Below are 23,614 nucleotides of genomic sequence, written 5' to 3' on the forward strand. Positions count from 1 at the left end.
GCATCCATCCACCATGTTGAAGAGGAGGGCCCCCAACTGCCATACTGTGGTTGGCCTGGCCATGTACATCTAATATTTTAAATACTCTGGAGGTGTAAACACAAAGGTTCCTACAATATGCAGAAGGAGACAGGCAGAAAAAAGCCCAGGATGAGGAACAGGCTGCGGTTTAAATGAAAGTCATCGCCAAGAGATCACCAGTTGAATGAAGAGCAGGAGCAGGAGTACTGTACCATAGAAGGAGCTGCAAGGCATGTTTGTCACAAGGCTGATACTTCCAAAGTCTGTGATCCGCACCTGTGGACCATCTGAGGTGTTTTGGATCAACACGTACTCAAGCTTGATGTCCCGAGGGAAAACGCCCTTTGAGTGCATCTCGATGACTGCCTCCACCAGCTGCTTTATGATGATCTGAAACAGAGATAAAGAGACGGAGGACTTAGAGCGGTGAAGAAGAGACAGCTTTTCATTAATCAACATTCATGGTAGCTGCTCTGTAGCTAACCCTCATGTAATTGTGTCCATTCTTTAAATAACAAACAAGCCAATTTATGGTTTTAAATCGACACCGATAAACTGATGAATAATGGCTACATGATTTTCCTACTTTATCTTACCTGTGTAGCTGCACAGGAAGTTGATACATTGAGCACAGGCCTATGTGTATCTTCTGAAAAGATCCCAGCAAGACCACCCATTATTACTCCCAATACAATAAGTACATTATTTTCCCTTCGTAGGCCCTGATGTGTGTCAGAGAGCACCTCCACCCATACTAGAGGATTAATCAGCACAGCTAATGCCTGTTAGCTGATTAATGAGGATTAAGAATAGTGTTAAAGAATATAAAAAGGCTCTCCACAAAGCAAGAGCCGCCTACTATTCAAAACTAATAGAAGAGAATAAAAACAACCCCAGGTTTCTCTTCAGCACTGTAGCCAGGCTGACAGAGAGTCACACCTCCACCGAACCCAGTATTCCTCGATCCCTAAATAGCAATATCTTTATGACCTTTTTTAATGATAAAATTCAAACTATTAGAAATAAAATCAACATTCTCCTGCCCTCAATTGGCACTAATACCCTCCCAACAACAGAGATCTCAGAAACGGCTGAGAATCCTACCCATTACTTAGATAGCTTCTCTCTGATCACCCGTGATCAGTTTACCAAATTAATCTCAGGTTCTAAACCAACAACCTGTATCTTAGATCCCATTCCTACCAAATTACTTAAAGAAATTCTACCCCTAATTGATAGTTCGTTACTTAACATTATCAATCTGTCATTATCATCAGGTTATGTACCACAGTCTTTTAAAATAGCTGTCATCAAACCCCTACTCAAAAAAACCACCCTAGACCCAGAGGTTTTAGCCAATTACAGACCAATATCTAACCTCCCCTTCATTTCTAAAATCGTAGAAAAAGTGGTAGCCAATCAGCTGTGTGAGTTTCTCCAGGAAAATAATATATATGAAGACTTTCAATCGGGGTTTAGAGCCAATCACAGTACAGAGACAGCCTTGGCAAAAGTCACTAATGACCTTTTAATAGCCTCAGATCAGGGACTTGTGTCTGTCCTCGTTCTGTTAGATCTCAGTGCAGCATTCGACACAATTGACCATCAAATTTTATTACAAAGACTAAAACAGTTAATTAACATTAATGGAACCGCCCTTAACTGGTTTAAATCGTATTTTTCTGATCGCTCCCAATTTGTGCAAATTAATGATGAGTCATCTGTGCGCACCAAAGTTAATCATGGTGTTCCACAGGGCTCTGTGCTCGGCCCAATTTTATTCTCATTATATATGCTTCCACTAGGAAACATTATCAGGACACACTCGGTAAATTTCCACTGCTATGCGGATGACACCCAGTTATATTTGTCAATAAAACCTGAACAAAGTAATCAATTAACTAAACTTCGAGCATGTCTCAAGGACATAAAAACCTGGATGACCCGCAATTTTCTCTTATTAAACTCAGACAAAACAGAGGTTATAATACTTGGCCCCAAACACCTTAGAGATGCAATATCTAATGATATAGCTGCGCTAGACGACATTGCCCTTGCTTCCAATGAAACAGTCAGGAACTTGGGAGTGATCTTCGATCCTGATTTATCCTTTAATAGTCACTTAAAACAAATTTCTAGGACCGCTTTTTTCCACTTGCGTAATATTTCAAAAATTAGACATGTCCTTTCACAAAAAGATGCAGAAAAACTAGTCCACGCCTTTGTTACATCGAGACTGGACTATTGTAATTCATTATTATCAGGCTCCAGCAGGAAGTCGTTAAAGACTCTACAGCTTGTCCAAAATGCCGCAGCACGTGTCCTGACGAGAACAAAGAGAAGAGAGCACATTTCTCCAATATAAGCATCGCTACACTGGCTTCCAGTTAAATCTAGAATAGAATTTAAAATTCTCCTCCTCACCTTCAAGGCCCTTAATAATATAGCGCCTTTATACCTTAAAGAGCTGTTAATACCTTATAAACCCACTAGAGCACTCCGCTCCCAGAATTCAAGCCTACTTGTCATCCCTAAATTCTCTAAAAGTAGAGTAGGAGCCAGAGCTTTTAGCCATCAAGCCCCTCGGCTGTGGAATAATCTACCACTTTCAGTTCGGGAGGCAGTCACCATCTGTTCGTTTAAAAGTAGGCTCAAAACCTTCCTTTTTGATAAAGCTTATAGTTAGAGCTAATTAGTGCGCCAGAGCGTTACTTGTTCTATTTTATGACACATGACACACAGAGCTTCTCTTTCCAGCTTCTCCTTCCTCTTCTCCATCCCTATCCCTCTTCCCCGGAATCCCTTTGCTTTATCACCCGCAGATCCAGGGCCTCTGTGGCCGCACCATGGATTACGGTTTGTGGATCGCGCACCGGGGGTCGCGGTGTTGGATCCAGTGTGGCGGATTCTGAGTCATGTGGGGCTGATCGTGGTGCTGGTGGCGGACCCTATGTCGCGGCGTTGGACCAGGACCGCGGTGGTGGCTTGTGATGGGTCCTCCTGGTGGGCGGCGGTGGACGGTGACTGAGGACTGAAGTGGCGTCTGGTCTGGATGGTGGATCGTGGTCTAGATGGTTGCTGAACATGGACTGTGCTTCATCAATGCTGCTAGAGACTTTGATTATTGATGATGTTCTCCTGCACGTGGCATCTATTGCACTTCTGTCCTGGGAGAGGGATCCCTCACATGTGGCTCTCTCTGAGGTTTCTACATATTTTGACCCTGTTAAAAGGGTTTTTTGTAGTTTTTCCTTACTCTTGCTGAGGGTTAAGGACAGAGGATGTCACACCCTGTTAAAGCCCTATGAGATGAATTGTAATTTGTGAATATGGGCTATACCAATAAAATTTGATTGATTGATTGATTGATCTTTTAATTTTGTTTTGTGAAAATCACTTCATACCAATTGATTAGATAAGTGAACCGTTTGTCTTTGTAGGTCGTTTCAGAAATTATGAAGGAGGTAACCATCTCTTCATTTAGTTTCTGTTTCACAAGAACAACTCGTCCTCTTAAAAAACTTAATGTTGTTCTCTCACCTTTCCTCTATCTGGCCATAGTCAACCTCTGTTAACACAACTCATGTCTGCCAGAGTCTTCGCCGCCTGTGGCCTGTGGTTAGTGTGCCATGATTTACTCCTTAGCATGCCTGTCCTTCTTGATGGATACAAAAAGACACACAGACTTTTCTCTTTCATCCTTTTTTCCTGCATTTTTATCATTTGTAGTCATTTGCAAGGCTTCCATCCTAGACCTGTCATTCTGCTATTTAATTGTTCTCTTTCCACAATTACATTTTACCAATAAAGATTTACATGAATGATTTACCACAGAACTGACACTGACTCACTCACCCAATACATGGAGCATCTGCTGTGCACCATGAGTGCCATATATGAGGGATACTGTTCTCCATTCTTCATGAGAATGCTGTTGACGGTTAACCATCATTTCAAACACACGCTGAAATCATGAAGGCCAAATTATCTCCTATCCTAATCACTATTCCTTGACCCCAATGAAGATGTCACAAGGTCAATGAAATATGTGAAGGAGCAGACACAAGGAGTTAGGAAAGGAGAACCACTGTGTGGAGAAAATGCTACTCTGCTTTAACAACTTTATTTATACCAGAAGATACTAACAAAATGTGCAGTACCCTTTGCTGTACAGTGAGTTATAATAAAGTTTATAAAAGAATCACACGTCCTGAGAAAAGATATTTTCAGTTTATACAGACACAACATTCAACCATCAGTTACTCACAGGAATAAACCACTAAATAGATTTACTTGAAAATGAAAATAAAACAAACAGGCCTGAAATGTTGAATTAAATACATATGTGAGGAATATACGAGTAGACAACCCAAAATAAGTGGAGAAAAATAATACAGTATCCATTCCACAATCAGGAGATTTAAATAACTTTTGTACAAGTATTTAGCTCCGAGATATTTTGATTTCTGAATCAAATCAAATCTTTCTAATGCAGAGAGAAGATCCAACAATGTTTGTTCTTTAAAGGATGAGGTCCAATATGGCCTAGATGTGAAAGATAGAATGTCCAACTTTAATAAGGATAAGTGTATTTGGATTGGGACTGAGGGTTTGTTTCATGTTTCAAATGAGCATATATGGGCCATGCAGGCAGGCTGGCTATCCCTCTGTTGTGGCATATTGCGACACTTCAATAGATGAGAGATGCTGTTACCATAGAATAATAGCTAGATGGACTACTACACCTGTTCACCATCCTCTGCCCACCATCATTAATACAAGCTTACCCCAATATTGTCAGCTATAACAAATCCTGATTGTAGTTACATAGTGTATGTCACGTCTCAGGTCTGTCAGTAAAATGAATGTGTATTCAATTTAGAGTGAGATTAAAAGAAGGTGATGGATTATTAATCAGGTTTGATCACAACCTCTGTAATCTCAGCAGTCATTTGAGACCAGCAAAAATACCGGTATGCAGTGTGTAAAAGCAGTGTTGTGTAACAGGGAATCTACATTGGACATAGCGAGCAAGTTATGCAACACAAAAACCATTAAAGAGCTCCAGACAAAAAGCTCTTATATAATCTTAAAATAAGATGGGTAGCCTCAAGTGTCACCCAACAAAGACACATGAAGACATTACTCTAAACAGAGAACGTTACGTTATGTTTTCAGACTTACTCATGCATGTTAGATGTTGAATTGAATGTATATATAAATTAATATAAAATGATAATATAAAACATATCCAGTAAAGAAACACCAGTATATTATGTATAGTTCAGGGTTCTGGTTTTTCTCTTCATCACATCGTGCTCTCACATCTGAATTGGCCTGATTGTCCTCCCTCTCCTTGACTGAACACAGTCAGGCAGCTGGAGTCAGGCTTTGTCTGAGCCTGTTCACTCTCTCTGATCTGACCAGTGATCATCCCTCTTTTACAAAGCAAAGTGACAGCAGTACAGTTCAGAGCATCTGTTATCACTGTGGTGGTTTCCTTGTGTGACATCGCTGCAGCATTGTGGTGGCTGCGCCTCAGCCCCTTGCGGAAGCGTATGGTGAACAGACCGTATATGATGGGGTCCAGGCAGGCGTTGAAAAGGCCAAAGATGAACAGAATGTGGGTGAGGGAGTCAGAGACTTTCCCCTTCAGGTCATCTGGGAAGAACCAGTACCACAGACCCAGTAGGTAGTAGGGTGTCCAGCAGACGATGAAGCAGATTACGATGACGATGCTCATTTTCAGAGTTCTCATTCGTGCTTTGGGAATGTTGTTGTTCGAACAGCGTAGATGTGGTTCATTGGAGGACACTAAGGCAGAAAAAAAGAGACAGGCATTAGTGGAACACAAGATCCGAGAGCTTTTGGTGATAAGATCAGACGTACGTGTCAATATGCTGTAAACAAAAACATGCGATATCTGCAGAACATGATGTTCCTGCCTCCTGCATGCTCTACTCAGTCCTGTTAATGTGAAAATGTCTTACAAGGAATATCGGTTACTGCGTTCTTTAAAAGTAAAACTAAAAAAGTCCGGAACCAATTATCAGAACATTTTCTGGTGTCCATGTCTGAAAACAGCTTATATTTTGGGCGACTGAAGTCCCAGGAGAGAACTTACAGCTCTTTCCTGTCATCCTCTTGGAGATCTGGATGAAGATCCTTGTGTAGCAGATGATCATTATGACCAGTGGCAGCAGGAAGAGGCAGCAGAAGGTGAACATGTTGTAGGCAGTTTCTTGCCAGTGAGTGACAAAGCTGCCCCTCGTGGTGCACTGAGTAAAGTTGGCTGGATATGTGATGGTCACATTGTGGAAAATGAACATCTGTGGATTGAGAAATCAAACGATATTAGGAAACTTAAAAGTTCACATACTATGTCCTATAACTTTGGTTTGACAAAATAGCCCAGTATTCAGTTCACGTCATTTAATTCCAAAGCCGGTTACTGACGAGCCCATTATGTAACATATCAGAGACTAAAGGAGTGGGGGTGGTTGGCAGTTATTTCAATCATTTGACTGTGAAGCTTGCGACTTTTTACTGTATAATTTTGTAAGGTTACAGTTTAAGTTAAACAAATAAATGAATAGAAAAACTTACAATAGCGCAGTATTTACTGTCAGGATACACGCCCTGGATGCTCAGAGGTGGCGGCTAATGTTAGCAGTTCTGTCCTGATCTGTAATCTGTTTTGGTTATACACCATTAAACACAGCCAAACGCAATACCAGAGATGGTGTTAGCCAAACACTTGCTGAGTCCCCAAAATTAAAGAATATTATATTAACATTAAAAAATAAATATTCTTTGAAAATGTGTTTGAAAAGTGTTTTGAGTAAGTGTGACGTGTGGCCTGTAAAAAGAAATTTGTCCGTTTTTTCGATATCATATTTAGTAGCCCACAGAGTACTAAATCTAGGGGTATGAAAGGACAACCATTTCTCTTAATTCCTTTTACATGAATCACCAGCCAATGAGGATGCAGGTCGCATTGTCTCACACATGCAGCTTTAGCGATGCAGAGCCTCTCCTCATTAAAACAGGACCCCATAAATTGCCAGGAGCTTATTTTGACCCGTAGTTACGTTGTATTGCTTGGTGACCTCTGGTGGCATTTGTAGCAATTATGAATTCAGCTGACGGGAGCCAATAGAGCTGAATCGACATTAGGAGCAGGTTGGAGAGAATGGGTGATTTGTTAAAACACAGGGCATTCACACCGGAGACTGCTGTTTATTTCTATTGTGTGTGTTTTCTTTTTAACAAACTTATGTTAGATCGATTAGGTAGAAAGTTGCCAGTGGCAGCTGTCACACGTGCTATAGGACATTAACTGTCTGAATTAGGACTCATTGTTTTATTTGGTAGCCACTTATTTCACTGTAAACTGGGTATGTGCTGTGATGTGGATGAAAAGATCAACAATCGAAGTCAGTTAGTGCTGACTCTGTTATTTTCACACTGGGTGAAAATGATTTGTCTCCATCTCTTGACCAAGTTTGGGTAAATTATACTTATTGCATACATATATGTTTTAAATCAACTACATTGATAAATCATTTGTCACAGTGACATATACATATACATTTTTTTGATTTACTAAATGATTGATCACCTTTTCATTTCAGCACTTATTTAAATACATTTGCTTTGTGTAGATTTTTATGAATTATAGTTAACAACTTTTTTATGAAAATGTATATTTAAAACTGTTTAACTGCCATTAAAGGTTCAACATCAAATTTCAGTTTTGCCTGCTGAACCACATTTCTGCTTTTTCCTCACAACATGATCAACAGTGTTTCTTGCTATGCAGCCGAATATCTTAATGGTTCCAGAGAGGCATGTACAGTGCACTGACAGGATTAGGGATTCCCATCCCGGTGTTATTCAGTGATAGAGCCACTAATCCCTCAAACTGAGACTCTGTGGGCTCCGAGATCACGCTGCAGGTTTGCCTGCATCAAAGCTACATGGATTTTTCACATTTCATGCAAATGCAAAGAGATGTAAACAGATAATTGTGAAACATGTTTAATTCAAGCTAAAGTTAAACCAGATCATTATTTCCTTAAGCACGTGCAGTAGTCATACCGTTTAATATTTCTATGAGAATGATATAATATATGCAGATCCAGTCTTCTAATGCCAGGTATAAAGACCTATAGCCTACTCACTGTAACAGGAAATCATCCTACAACCCAGCCCATCTCACTGACTCATTTTATTCCAAGTCGCAAGTCTTTGATTAACTGAACCACACCATCTGTAAAAGCTTGTCATGTCAAACCAGTTCTTCATACCTGAGGGATTGAGAATAAGGTGCTCATAGTCCACGCCACTGTCAACATGACCCTGTTTCTTTTGCGGGCCATGCCAATGGACAGAGGGTTGAGGATAGCGAACTGTCTGTCCAGACTAATCACCACTGTGACAAAGGCACAGGAGTACATGGCCTGCAGTTTGAGGAACATCAGTAACCTGCAGGCCAGGTCGCCAGCCAACCACTGGACGGTGATGTTCCACACGGCGTCCACAGGCATCACGATGAAGGTAACCAAGAGATCGGCTGCAGTCAGGTTGATTATCAACACCCTGACGTGGGATTTGCGTTTGTGGCCATTGGCTGCCCACAGCACAGCTGAATTGCAGAAAGTGGAAACGCCACACAGGATGAAGGTAATGATCACTCTGACTTTGGCCGCTGTAGAAAAGGTAGGCAGCCGCAATGCTGCGTCCCCTGATGTCCAGTCACAGCTGGCATTGAGGTCAAATCTGTCGCTCTGCTTGTACATGGTGACCTCAGGATCCCAGCAGGAGGAGGCGTTCATTTTCTGACCCTCACCAAGGAGTCAGCATTGAGTTCAGATCCAGGGAGGCTGGCAGCGCCAAAAGGGGATCAAGCAAAATAAAGACATGAGCCTTATGTATGAAGTCGTCGTAAAAGATTCATATGCATAGATTTGCATAAGACAAACAAATGTGTTCAGTGAGCAATATAGTGGCAGACAAAAAGAGAGCAGTGTGCCGTGTAGCATCTGTGATGCTCACCGAGGTGGACAGATGTTATTACTGCCTCTAACAAACTGCAAAAACATAACTTTGTGTGTGTGTGGGTGGGTGGGTGCCAACACCTGACAACCTGTCAAGTTAATTACACCCCAATGAAAACATCCTCTTATCTTCCTTAGCTCATCTTTCTTTTCTATTGGTAGGTTCCTTCTGGTATTTAGAATATAAACTTTCAATTGAATTATTCAATTAAACAATTATCATAAGTAATTCAAATTGCAATAAAAACAACCTATAATGGTTTCTATACTTTGCATGATATGTTTTTCTTGATTATGAATCAGCAATCAGGTTGAGACTTGCATTTAATGGTAAGTTGAAATAAGCAGCCAGTGATATCATCGTGAATGATTTGGTTTGAAGGATGAGCTAATGAGGCATTGACATTAACAATTAAAGATTCTATACACACACACAAACACACACAAACACACACAAACACATACACTCACACACATTTGTCTCCATGACGTCAGAGGACATTACATTGACTTCCATTACTTTATCCTTAACCACAGGTATTACGTGCCTAACCCGCAACAGAACCTTAATCTTAAACATAACCTTATCCTAATCTTAACCTAAACCAAACTTTAAAACATCTCTTCACCTTAACAATCAATGATTTACAGATTTTTTTCCCACGAGCCATCACTGAACTGAACACTAATAAACACTCCCCAGTACGACCACCACCTCTGCATCATCATAATATCTCAGGACAAACTTATGATTTATTTATGAATAATGAATGTGGACAGATGTGTGTGTGTGTGTGTGTGTGTGTTTTTTAGGTGCTGCACAACAAATATCATTGTACTATTTTATGCAATGACAATAAAGCTTCTAATTGTAATTTACTTATGGGGACTTGATTTTTGTCCCCATAAGGAAGACAACCCAACATAATGTCACTGACAAACACACACACGCGCACACACGTACACAAACAAAATACACTTGAAACACACAAATTAAGACATTGAAATAAATAAATGGCTTATGCTTTACTATCTGATTGTCTACTGTGCTGTCTCTATTCTCTATTTGCACATCAATTAGTTTGATACAATAAATCCTGCCGACTTACATGTGTGTGCGTGTAGTGGTGCAGATCCCAGATAAAACAAAGTGAGATCCTCTCTACAGAAGTATCAGGGTCCGCTGTGGCTCCATGTCCCTGCTGCTGTCCTCATCCTGACTGTCTCAGGTCTGTCAGAGTCTGCTCCTAACACTCTCCAGTCCTCAGACGGTCAATGGTCCTCACTCACTCTCACTTCACTGACGCGGGAGGTCTTCAGTGAGCGTCACATTCGCTGCGTTGGCGCGGCCACGAGCTTCTCAGAGGATCCGCTCATCTACGGTGAACGAGCACAAGACATTGCTGCTCCCATGAGTGTCATTTTCAGCAGGACCAGAGGAAGCCTGCTGCTCTTTACTGCGTGTAGAATGACAACGTCTGCACTAAACAATGCACCCAGCCCAGTGTGCAGGACGTCTCCTGAAACGGAATCAGACAGCGGTTGAATTCACTTGTGAGTGCACATTTTGTGGCGTTGTTGCACGAGAGCGTGCATGCGCATTATATAGCTACATGTTTCTATCTGGTCCACTCATGTATTATTTATTCAATATGGTACATGTCATTAGTATCTTACAATGTAATAGGCAACACAGTGTTTCCTGTGCTCATATGCACATTGAACTTCCATAAATGAATTAAGCCTTTGAAGTTAAAGTATTTGCCGGGTATGTAATATACATTGATATATATGTTAAGCCCATATACCCGAATTATAAAGTTATATATTTGTCACATATTTCATGTATATACTAATTTATACATCTAAAATATATGTATTTATGTGCAATATACAAATTACACATACATGCATCTATTGGGGAAGAGTGAACCCAACTTCGTTCAAAGGTACATCTATCAGACTTCTTATTTTTATTCCTGCACCAAATACCATATTACCACACTTTGTGTAAAACTAGCACTTGGACAAACATCAGTGTGAACTACCTAAAATGACAAAAAACATCAGAAGAAGTACAATATGTGTTTTTTCTTTGATCCATGCCCCCTCCACTAACATGGAAGAGGTTGGGTTTATGAGCTATACTGCTGACAGCCACCAGGGATGACCTGGTTTCACGTTTAGGAAGCTGTCATGGCCTCCATCTTTATACATAGTCTGTCTCATTCATGGGGCTGAACCTTCATATTTACCATAGAGCCATGAAAGTGTTATCTTCTCATCTAACTCTCAGCAAGAAACAAAATTATCACATTTTTGAAAAATAGACGGAGAAAAAGTGTGTTAATCCAAATCTTAAGCAAGCAAATTCAACCAGTGGCAATAAACTGATTCTAACAATGAATAAAGCATTAATCTTTTAATTTTATAGATTTGAAGGTTAATTCTACAATTCTTGTATTCACACATATAGTATATTACTGTATAAAGTAATAAATAGTAGCTATAACTATAGTTATAGTTATACTATATTTATAGTAAGTAACCTAAAACCTCTTATGTGTTTTTCCAGTAAAGACTCTTAAGAAAAAAAGAGAGGTGAAATAGAAAAGGCACCGCATCATGGAAGAGAGACAGATAATACCCCAGCTGTTAGAGATTATCACAGATAAACAAGTGCTGATGTAATAAGGTTGTGTTGATATGCAATTTATAGATCTCCAACACTTTCAAACCACAAACTGAACCACAAGCATATGGTTGTTTTTCCATGTGTTGAAAAAGAAGAAAAAAAAAGCTGCAATAATGATCAAAGTGAAAACAAATGAATGAATTCTGCTTTTAGACCAGGGGATCTCAAAGTGTGGTCCAGGGACCTTTTCATGTACTGTCGGCTCTAAATCTACCTGTTTGGAATGGGTTTGTTTGGCCTGTGGTGATTCTGGTTTCAGTTTTCTCTCTGAAATTAAAAGTGACCTGGAGTAGTTGAGCCACAGAAAGCTAAGACCTGCAGCTGGATTCAGGCCACAGAACCCTGAAGCTGCACCACCAAATTGAATTGTACATCAACGTACAACGTGCTGGTGCAGAGGACTGGTCACCTGTTTATTCGAAGTTTAATAACATTGACCATTTAAAAAGTCTATGATATTCACTACTCTTCCTTGGGCCCTTAACAATACACAAACCAAGTGGGAAGCTAATAGGGTGCAGGTTTTTTGAGCTGTGCGAGCCACAGACAAACAGACTGAGAGGGATTTCTTCTTCTGTTTATTGTACTTTTAGAAAAATTAAATTCATCCATCCAACACACTGACAGAATGCTTACCTGTAATGGCCCTGAATTTTATTACATTACATTACATTTCATTTAGCTGACCCTTTTATCCAAAGAGACTGACATTAAGTGCATTGAACCATGAGGGAACAAACCCAGAACAGCAAGAATCAGGCCAGTACAATTTTCTTCAAGAAAGCCAAACTACAAAGTGCTGTAAGTAAGTGCCATATAAGTGCTACTAAATATAGTGTTTTAATTTCTTAACTTTTTTATCCAAGGTGTAGTCAGAAGAGATGTGTCTTCCATCTACAACAGAAGATGTGTAGACTCTCTGCTCTCCTAATGTCAATGGGGAGCTCTTTTCACCCTTTAGGAGCTAGGACAGCAAAGAGTCGTGATTTTGTTGAGTGGTAAGCCTGCAGTGAGGGAGCAGCAAGCTCATACACTTTCATACACTTTCTGTCATAAAACCTCTGTAAACTATTTTTTGTCAAAATTCAATTTAGTTTTCCTTGATTTGCAAAAAGTTATTGAAATGATGTTTAGATAGAATGACATGCTGTCTTTAATGACGGTGGAAACAATTATTTGATAATCTCTGAAGAATTAAAAGGTTCACGATAAATACGATAAATCACAGAGTACATTCCATCAGTGGAGTTATTGGATGCACTGGGCAGTGACAATGCAGAGGGGAAAACAGCTGTATTGTTGATGTGTTATTGCCTGAGCCCTCAGCCACATATTCTCCTGTCTCCCCTCAGCAGAGGTGGATTATCAGCTGTGCACAGTGACGGAGCAGCTGTTGGTTTATGCAGATGTCGACTCTGGGATACAGTCCAAAAAGGCTATGCCCTTCCCAGATCCACACATATCATACCACAGATGTGTTTTCACGTTAATCCACAGTAATTGAGCTGCTTGTGTTGAGGTCAAGTAATGTGATCATTCACATTCTGAATTGTTCCACAACCAAGATATGTGGCTGCACCAGGCTGCACCACAGCCCTGACACATCTCTGTCTCAGCACCTCTGTCCTAACACCATTCAGGAAATTGTTGATTGGTGCCAACTTGTTCCCATTTCTTACAATTCTTCTTACAATATGGGCTGTCATACATGAATGTCTCAGCACAGTGTTGCAAAACAACTCATTCATCAGAGTGGCCATTTCTGTGTCATTGTTGTCATCTTCAGAGTTACATCACTGAATTTATTTATTTCGAGCTTTGTCTCAAATGTGAATTACAGCAGAAATGGAAAAGAATGTCTTCAAGTTAAATGTCACTGTTCTGGGCTTATTTTATTCTTTGTCACCTATTGTTTACCCTTGTTGTGTTGTCTGATTTTGTCTGCAACTTTTTATCCCATACAAAAGAGGTTTCCAGTCAATGTGACTTAGGACTATCCTCGCTGAATAAAAGACACACAGTGACGCAGTTGTTCATTGGAAGAGGGCTCTGGGCAAAACACAGGAAACAAATGTTCTTTTCTGGTGACTGTTCCTCAACCCTAAGTTTTCTTATCTTTAGGAATTATTTATTTTACCCCACACCAAAACTTTCCCTACAAGTAACCAAGTTGCTTTGGTGCCTAAACCTAGCCAAATATTGCACTATTGTTACCATGAAGACAATGGCCTGCCACGTAGGGGGCGCTATTTCAGGAGACATAGGGCCTGTCTTGATGTGGGTTTGCTTGAGATTTACACTTAACACATAATTTGTCAGGTTCACCTTGACTGAGAGCTCATACGCATACAGACAGAAGGGGCCACATTGAAAGACATGTTAAGGTATTCAATGTTAGATAAGTACATGGAAACAGTTGTATCCTTCTGTCTGAACTGATGCGTTAATTTTGTCCAAAACGGAGCAGAACCACCAAAAGATCATGGGGGCAGGTGAGCTACTAATTCAAGTGACATGATCATGGGACACAAGGAAGACATTTCTACCAACCTCCACCGCCATCAACATGTTTGTTGTTTTTTGCCTCTGCACTGCCCTCTACTGGATGATTTGCACAGAAACCATGCAAACGTAAGGGACACGTGAGTGCAGTGATAGTTACATACATTGTTTAAAACTAACACACTTTTATTCATGAAGCATTGCGTTAGTTCATGCTGGACACTGTGCCATGTGCTCAGCTGTCATAAGCTGTCAGCCACAGACTGCTTATGGGGGCTCTTCACTACATTACCAATCACAGGCCGTGCTCTCAACAAACTGGTCCCTTTAAATACGACCTCCTCCTCAATTATCCCTGCTCAGCTACACAGCCACTCATGCTCTGCTATCGGCAACTTTCCTCCACCACCCTAGCTTCCACCTTTTAGCAGTGAGTCCAAACATGGTTGTAGTAAAGGGTATTCATCTTGAACTAATATATCTTGCCTGCTATTCCCATTGGGGGGTTCTGCACGTGTTCCCTGTTTTATCTTAGCATACTGCTTAGCTGATCCAGGGAACATCCAAAGAATGGAGCCATCCGTGCCAAGTATAGCTGTATTCCCATTTTTGCAATAAATGGTTAAATTATGAAGAAGTGTTCGTGACTGAGGTACTGTTTTATGATTTGTTCTGTTGTATAACACTGAACAAAATTATAAGATAAACAAGGTTTTTACTTTATGAGCCTTGTGCAAGGGCTTTGAATAAATTACATTCAGCAATGCAGGAGCTATCAACCTTGACTAAAAGTTGATTTGACATGTCCTAAGATACTGAAACCACACTTGACATACACAGAATTGGTTTAGACTGCAGGTTATCACAAAAGATGAACTTCAAGGACAAGAAAATATTTTATAACTAATAACAGAGGCTCTTTTTGTGGATGTGAAGAGGACTGTAGGTCCACAACTTCTCAAAGTGGCTTACGATCAGTCTCTATTGTTTCTTGTCCTTATTTTTCTCGTTTATTTGGTGCTTTTCATACTTCATAAGTGGAGAGGCGGTGAACTAGTGGCAGGAAAATTGGACTATGGGCAGAAAGTTACGGAACATCAGACCGGAAGGTCTCTGGTTCCACTCCTCGCAGTGACAATAAAAAAAAAGCATACCTGGATGGACAAACCCTGGATCTGTTTGAAAAGTCCAAAGAGGACTCTCCCTACCCCCACTGTCTAAGTGCCCCTGAGCAAGGCACCTTACTCCCCCAACAACTGCTCCCTGGGCGCCGTGCATGGCTGCCCACTGCTCTGTGTGTCCTGCTATGTTCCCCAGATGGGTCAACATAGCGGACGAATTGCGGACGAATTGCCCTCATCTGCATGTAGTGTGACTGTGCATGTGTTTGGGATCAATAAATGTATCTTGTATCTTCATAGAATTATACGTTTTACTCTCAACCTTCTGTGATTCAAGTAGGTGAAGTCTCATCACTGAGCAATGAACTGTTTAATTTGAAGTGATTTTACTTTTTTCTCTTCTCTTTAGTTTATGCACTTAAGGCAGTTTGATGGATGCACTTTACTTTTTCTGGAAACAGCTAATGTTCCCTGTCAGTCTAAATATATCTAATGCAATCTGCTGCAACTCTTACTGGAGTCCTGCCTTTACTGTACTAGCTGTTGTTATTCACTCTGAGGTTCTCAGGGAACTCAGCTATAGTTAGTGTTGCTTTTGAATTATTTGTTATATGCTAAAGGTGTTTTCTTTAAGTCAGCACCCACTGACTTAAAGACAGTGTATGTATTTAGTGAATGTTATTATTATTATAACATAATCTGAAAATTCAAGCTAGTATTAGGGCCACTTAAAGGATAAGCAATTTTGAGATTTTAAGATTTAAGTCATAATAATAGGAGATTTTAGAAGGGGGGGGGGGGTATCAGAAGATCAATAACAAATAACAAAAACATCCTTCTCACATCATCACCAAATTATTTTCCAGTGACTTTTCCCAATAAAGATAGGACTTTATTCTCTTCTTTCTTCTTTATGTCGTCATTTTGAAAAATTACAACATTTTTAAATAATTATTTTTATAATTATGGCACTGCCGTACTGAAAATGTGGGAAGCAAATGATTAAACAAAACACAGAGTTGGAAACATAAGAAAACGTATAGTTAGTACGTGTATCATTTGAGTAAGATTAGAACAATTCTAATGTAATGTGTAAAAGTGTAAGTAAGCAAACAATGTTCGTTGAATTTAACAAAATGTCCTAAATATATGTAGAAACACATGATCAAGAACAAACATACTAGGTTCCCAAATATTTTGCATTACTGTATATTATGTTCTGTGGTTCTGTTAATAAAACAGCAGACCTGACAGGTAGCCTTCAGGTCTACCTGCCAGCAAACTAAGCTGTAAGTAGTCTCTGACGGCCACCGAGGAGAAAGGAGATTAACTGAATTTGGCTTCTTTCCAACGGACTGCACGCTAAAAAATGTTTTCCCTTTTAGGAATGGGTCAACAATGATTTGCCTTTTTCTACATTGCTAAAAGGTTGTGCTACTGTATGGCTGTCATGAAATGTTTTCATACAGTAAACCATCAGGGAAGACATCCATCTGCCTATTGCTGTAAATTGTTTATATATTTATCAACTGAAGGTTCTTATGGATAGTTTTGTCACACAAGCACAACTAAAGCTGTTGTTTTTAATGTTAATGATGAAGTAGATCAATAATCTGGCTTCAGTTCACCTCCTCACGTCAGCATCGTCATTTTCCTGTCTCCAAAATGTTCCTACGCATCGGTCAGACTTTTTGTGGTAGTGCTCACATTCTCCCTTCAAGTTTGTTGTTATAAATCCCAAAGTTGATTGGTCTGAACCACTGTTCAGTGCTACCGTGAGAAATCCAGCTGCCTCACAAGGTTACATCATCCCTGCTGATCCACGTCATGTGAGTCCTCCTGACAGAATCAGGGCAGGTGCGTTACATGAACACACAAAAACAACCTCAGTCAGTTAATTATGGATAAGGTTTGTTGATAATGTACCAGCGCTTTGCACAAATGATTTCTAGGATTTATCTATTTTCATATTTGTGCTAATTGATGCCCAGTTCTGTGCTGCAGGAATTGATACTCCTGGATTATAATGTTGCTGTGTTGGTGTTTGTGTCCAAGCTACAGACATTTTTAAATAAGGTAATGTCAGTTTATGTGTCTGTAGTTTGGTCAATTGGATGAACAGGAATTTGCATTCAAACATTCACGGTCTCCAAAGTTGATTTTTGCAAGTTGATCGTACCTGCAGTTTAAGCATGATTCAACAGAGCTCTTCAGTTAGGATTCACATGCACTGTAAGCAGGACCTCAAAGTTTATCAAGTTTTATTTGGAAATTTCATTGTCTGTCGAGTGGCTGGTAAAAAGCAAAAAATAGCAAGGAGATGAGGATGACATTGGTCCTATATCAGCTTAACTGCACTTCGTTGTGATAGAGATTTGTTTGGAAATGTTTGTCAGTTTCATGCTGGACCAACTGGGGAAGGAGGCTCTGAGGAAGAGGGGGTTATCATTCAAAGCACCAACTTACCTGACACAAACCACAGAGTTGAAGGGAGTCCTGCCTGAGCCCGAAGTCCCCATAAAGACAGACAAGAACTGGAGGATCCACGTGGACCAGATGCATCAACACAGAGACAGAATTAGGTCTCCACTCGAAGAGGCAAAGAGCTACCTGTACAAACTGCAGGAGGACGTCAGTAAGAATCCGGAGAAGGTGAGCAGCAGAGAGAAGTGCACCAACAACCAGCTCATCTGATCCAGGAGTACCATGATAGTCAGGCCAAACTCTGTGCAGCCAAGCGGTGCTAGTAAGAACCAGAGTGCCGGTTGAAATCAACGAGAAGCAGGAGAAGGTGCAGCAGCAAATGTAGGGAAAAGGCAGAAGTATAACTGACGGAAATCGAATGGAGATACATTTTTGCTGAAGCAGGAGATCGCTCAGATTGGCCAAACTCAAGGAGAAATCCAACATGACGTGCAACCAGTGGTGGACTGCATATCGTGAGCACCGGGACAATTCCTGTTGGCCTAATGGTATTTTTTGCCTTGACCTGATAACGTCACCAGCAAACAGGAATGAGGTGAGAGACCTTTCAAATCCACTTATCTGGCAACACTTGTCATACTGACAGTTGGGGTCACCACTCAAGGATTGGACAGACTTGGAGGTGACCATTGCTCATGTTTCTCTGTTAGCGTTGTTATATTGTTCCACCTTCTTATCTCCTTGATGCATCAAATCTACATTAAAAGCTTCTGCATAAGACATCAGCTTCTTCCTGAATACTGCTTTCACCAGCTTCCAAAAACTTCCATAACAGTTGTGAGTGCTAAAATGGAAAAGGTAGCCAAACTTACTTTTAGTTTACAATAACGTACTAAACTTGTCATACAGACAGTGGGGGTCACCATGAACAAGAGTGGAGGGAAATATCTGTGTCCCTACTCAAGGATTATGTGGATTGCATTTATTGTAAGTCAGTTTGGTTGAAAGCGTTTGTCATCCAGCTTTCTTTAACAGGTTTGAGCTTGGAGACATGGAATGTTGAATGGAACCTCATGGACTGTGGGAAAAGGACCCACAAACCATGGAGCCAACTTCCTGGACTCCAGCCAGAGTGGGAGGTCACAAGTTGACAGCCAAACCTTCTGGCCAGGAGTGTTGTCGGGCGCCGAGATGCGGTGCCGGTTGGCCCATCTCTGGTAACGGTCCAAAGAACGACGAGCAAGCAGGACGGGCTCAGGAGCGTTGACACTTCTCGCTACAGTGCAGGAAAAACTGGGGGCTGGTAACCTCAGGGGCACTGGAAAGGTGAGAGTCCAGTAGCCGACCAGGGAAGCAAGTTGTGGGCGTATTCCCCACGCAGGAGCTGCTTGGACCAGGAGGAAGGATTGTTGGAGGCAACGCACTGCAAAGCAGTCTCCATCTCCTGATTCATCTGCTCGGTCTGCCCCTTAGATTGATAATGGAACCCTGAGGATAGGCTTACCTTGGCTTTCAACAGACTGCAAAACTCTGTCCAAAACTGAGAGGTGAATTGTGGCCCCGGTCACAGACAATGTCACTGGGGAGGCCATGCAGATGTGAAACGTGGTGCAGCATAAGTTCAGCCGTTTCCTTTGCTGACGGCGATTTAGGCAAAGGAACAAAATGAGCAGGTTTGGAGAATCTATCGACAATGGTGAGAATAGTGGTGTTATCGTCTGATGGAGGGAGTCTAGTGACAAAGTCGAGAGAAATGTGAGACCATGGACGATGAGGAATGGACAGTGGCTGGAGCAGACAGGAAGGAGACAGGCTGCGATAAACTCCTTAGTGTCCTCCTCCATGGAACCCCACCAGAAGCGTTGCCTCAATAGAGCTAGGGTGCGTTTAACCCAGACATGGGAAAAGTACAGCCCGCGTGCCGAATACGGGCCATTTGGCTTTTTAATCTGGCCCGCCGAAATATAAAAAAATAAAAAAAATAAACCTTGGGGTTGAATGCACTTATTGTAAGTCGCTATGGATAAAAGCTAAATTAAATTTGACCGGGAGTGTGGTGTATAGGGCTTGGAAGGGCACATGATCTCCCTTCACTTTTCACTTTGCCCTGTGAGCACTTCTTTAAAATGAGCGGATCAAGGAAACAAAAAGTGGACAATGACTGCAGAGTGTTTAACATGGAGTGGACAACAAAATACACCCCGCCCCCCTCTCACCCCGCCCCCATCTTGCCCCACCCCCTTTCACCCCTCTGATCCCTCCCCCTTATCACCCCTCCCCCCTCTCATGGAGGTGTAGGACATAACGTTTTTACCTCCATTAATTAGCCTGTGTGTTTGAATGTGTTCTCACTACAGAATGCATTCAACATCTATAGGGCAGATTGTGGGTCTTTATGTTTAGGAGGAATAGTGTTAAGGTGGAAGTCAGGTTCGGACCCCGAAGCAGACACAGACGGATAAATAGTTGAATGAAGAACAAAGTTTATTCATGTGAACGCAGGAGCAGGTTGGAGCGGCCGGGTGCTGGCTGGCTGGATGATCCGGGATGAGAACAAGAAGTGTTGTAGAGTGGAGAGTCACCAGGAGATTCTGAGTAGGAGTGAAACACAGGTTAGAAGCTATCCAGAGGCAGTGAAGGTTAGAGTCTCTGCAGCGCACACGATACCGTTGAGTAGTGAATAATCCGGAACCGAAGTGGTGGAAAGACCAGGCCTTTATGGGGTGGATGATGAGTAGGGATTGATTGCAGGTGTGTCTCGTCTGTAGCACCCAGAGCCAGCCACGCCCCCTGCCACAACCAACCTGCATAGGGAGGAGACGGGAAAAAGGAGACAACAACAAAACTACCACAATACACACAGTCCTCACAAATAGAGCAGTAAGTTCTTTTTTTTTTTAATGCATGAGATATCAGTCATTTCTGCAATAAAATTATGACTGAGGAATAAAATAAATTAATTACTCTTCCCTCTGTATTACTTTTCTAACTGCTCATCTTACGCGTGTCAATTGTTACATATCAAACACTAAAAGCACACAACTGTTTCTAAATACTTTTATTGTCAGAAAGATTGCTAGAAAGTGTTGTGCAATATTAGGAGTAGAATTGACGTTGGCTAATTATTAATAATCATGAAATATGATTATTAAAATAACAATTATTTCTTAAAAATAATCAAAAATGATAAAGCTATTAATTAAGAATAGTAACACATTTAATTAGAAATGATACGGTTATCCATTAATAATAGTTAAAATAATTAATGAAAACAATAAAATTATCAATTAAGAATAATACAAATCTGTAATCATTGCTTATTGTCGCGGGGCACCACCCTGGTTACAGGGACCAACAATTCAATCTTTAAATATCAGTCTCAATGATATAGGTTATATTAATAATCTCAATATTTAGTATTAATGATTATATAATAAACCATGAAGGGTTTTAAGTTCGAACACAGGCTATAGTAATCCAGCTGTATACACATACATATGCACAAATAATCACAGAAATACAAATACTTTAATTACAAAAGTATTTATTAAAAAAGGGAAATAAAGTTAATGTTATTTCAATGATTCTTCATTTAACAAACTCCAATATTTCAAAGATGGTAACAACAGCAGCAGCACTTATCACAATTGTCACACATGTAATACGGAGTATCTATGTGTGTGTGTGGTCGTGTGTGTGTCTGCCTGTCTGTGTGTGTGTGTGTGTGTGTGTGTGTGTGTGTGTGTGTGTGTGTGTGTGTGTGTGTGTGTGTAAGAAAGAGAAAGGGGAGTGGCTATGGCGTAATGACGTGGTGACGTCCTCTGGCCGAATTCAAGGTGATGTTACATTCACGTACTTTCAAGATGGAGGTTACCTTAGTGAAGCCACGTTGCGAAAAGCAAAATGGCTGCCGGTCACTGACCTTAACAAAGGGGATCTTTAAGACAAAGAGATTTCTTATCTCGTGGTTTTGGTGCCGAATGGCGTCGAGATGTATAAATGCTCGTTAAATCTAGATTTCTCCATGTAACATGAAATGTATAAATGTAGGTCGGGACGTGTGTAAAAACAGGTTTAGGAGAAGAGAGAGAGAGAGAGAGAGAGAGAGAGAGAGAGAGAGAGAGAGAGAGAGATCAGGAAAGCTCTCAAAACATCGTCAGAGATAAACTTCCAGCGAAGCAGACCAGTTACGTGAGATTTATCTTTTAACAGATGTAAACCTCCGCACAATATCTTTGACGGTAACACGCAAAAAGGAAGCGCCGGCTCTGTACCGTGCTCTTCTCAAAAACACAGTAAACAAAGGAACCGGATGTGTCGTCTCGGCCCGCCGTGTAGCACGGCTAAAAACAGATCAGCGATCTACAAACAAACATACAATCAAACAAATGACACGCTAAGTATTTAAACTAGTTTCTGCCCAGACAATAAAGCCTCTTACTGTGACCTCCGTGGTGTTGCTTGCGCGTGGGGCGCGGATTTCCCGGAAGTCCAGTGAATCTGTCGTTAAACCTCAGGATGCGTGCGAACGGGCGGATTCCTGGAAAACAAATCAGTGTCCTGGCCTCTTAAGCGGTGCTCCGGTGGGTCTCGTGGTTGCAACGGAGGTCAGCGCTGGACCGAAAAGAGCAAAGTCTCTTGCTCTTGGAACGAAATTCGGCTTCGTCTCTTCTGCAGGGATGAGCAGCGGTAACGCCGCTGTGGATTTGGAAAGAAAGTCTCCGAGCTCGGCCAGCGAGCGAGTGAGTTCCTGTGCACGGCCTTTTCAAGTTAAAAACAAAAATAGTCTCTAAAGTAAGATCAGACTTAAGATAAAAGAAAATGAAAGAAAATAACTCTGGTTGCCCCCTTTAGCAACTAAATCATCTGGAAAGACCCGGAGGGGTCTGTTGACGTCTTCAGAGCAGGGAAAAATGGCAGCGATTATTGATGTCTCAGTGGTTTTATTCTACCTGAGAGGTTCTGCCTCCTTAAGGTGCTGGTCATAGGATGATGCTGGCTTTAAGCCAATTGAGTGTCAGAGTTGGACCTCAGTGGGCGGGGCTTGGAACTCAGCGGGGGTCCTGAAGGCTCTTCAGGACATTTCCCAACCACCAGGGGGAGATTCTCAGGCCTGCTGGAGAATGTTTTCCCTCCAAAAGTTTTACAACCCTTTGTCCTCACCGTCGGCTCCAGTGTCTGGTGCTCAGCCTCTGGACTGTGGCCCAACAAAAGAATACAACAGAGCTTTTTAAAAATAGTTAAATGTACTGGCTGGGACAGAGGTAATAAATACAAAAAATACCAAGTATAATAAAAACATTGATTACAAAAATACACTTTGTGCCATCAGTAGCCATACTGTAAACAAAGGAACACTTTATGTTTGTGTGTCACCTTTTATTCTCTAAATACAATGTAAACTTTGCTCAGCCGTTACAGGTATTTGGAGTACAGAAGCTTTGTGAGCTGGTGTTGAGGCTATCTGGGCTGGAGTATCAGGGTGGTCCTGCCCTCCTGCGTGGTGCTCCAGATACGCAGCGTGTTCCCTGATGCTCACATAGCTGGCTATAACTTCCTGCTTGTCAGGTTTCTCATACTTGGCAGAGAGATCCTCAGGTTTTGAAATCTTCAAGCCCTCATTCACATATGGGGCTGGGTCCAGAAAAAACTCGTGAAAGATGAGGTCCAACAGGTTATCCACGTAATCTGTAATACAAATTGGGAAAAAAAGTTGGACATTTTGCACTTTTTGTATTTATTATTTTCTTTTTATAATTATTTTGTAATTATTTTATTCTATTTATTGTGAA

The 23,614-nt window shown here is 41.1% G+C and overlaps 1 protein-coding gene across 1 annotated transcript; it reads right to left on the reverse strand.

The window, feature by feature from the left end:
• Positions 1–5,329: 5,329 nt before the first annotated feature.
• Positions 5,330–8,861, reverse strand: LOC133957894 (putative gonadotropin-releasing hormone II receptor). The gene is made up of 3 exons (XM_062393008.1): positions 8,331–8,861; positions 6,146–6,350; positions 5,330–5,835 (listed from the first exon to the last, which is right to left on the reverse strand). Exons 1-3 carry the CDS (start codon positions 8,856–8,858, stop codon positions 5,330–5,332), a joined length of 1,239 nt encoding a protein of 412 aa, XP_062248992.1. The 5' UTR covers positions 8,859–8,861.
• Positions 8,862–23,614: the final 14,753 nt, after the last annotated feature.

The sequence above is a fragment of the Platichthys flesus genome, chromosome 1 (genome assembly GCF_949316205.1).
Source record: "Platichthys flesus chromosome 1, fPlaFle2.1, whole genome shotgun sequence".
Lineage (NCBI taxonomy): Eukaryota > Metazoa > Chordata > Actinopteri > Pleuronectiformes > Pleuronectidae > Platichthys > Platichthys flesus.

Coding starts and splice junctions, on each gene's coding strand:
- LOC133957894 (XM_062393008.1), bottom strand. CDS start 8,858: ATGAACGCCTCCTCCTGCTGGGATCCTGAGGTCACCATGTACAAGCAG. Junction 6,351..8,330: donor CCTTATTCTCAATCCCTCAG/GTATGAAGAACT, acceptor CTCAATCCACAG/ATGTTCATTTTCCACAATGT. Junction 5,836..6,145: donor GAGGATGACAGGAAAGAGCT/GTAAGTTCTCTC, acceptor TTTCTGCCTTAG/TGTCCTCCAATGAACCACAT.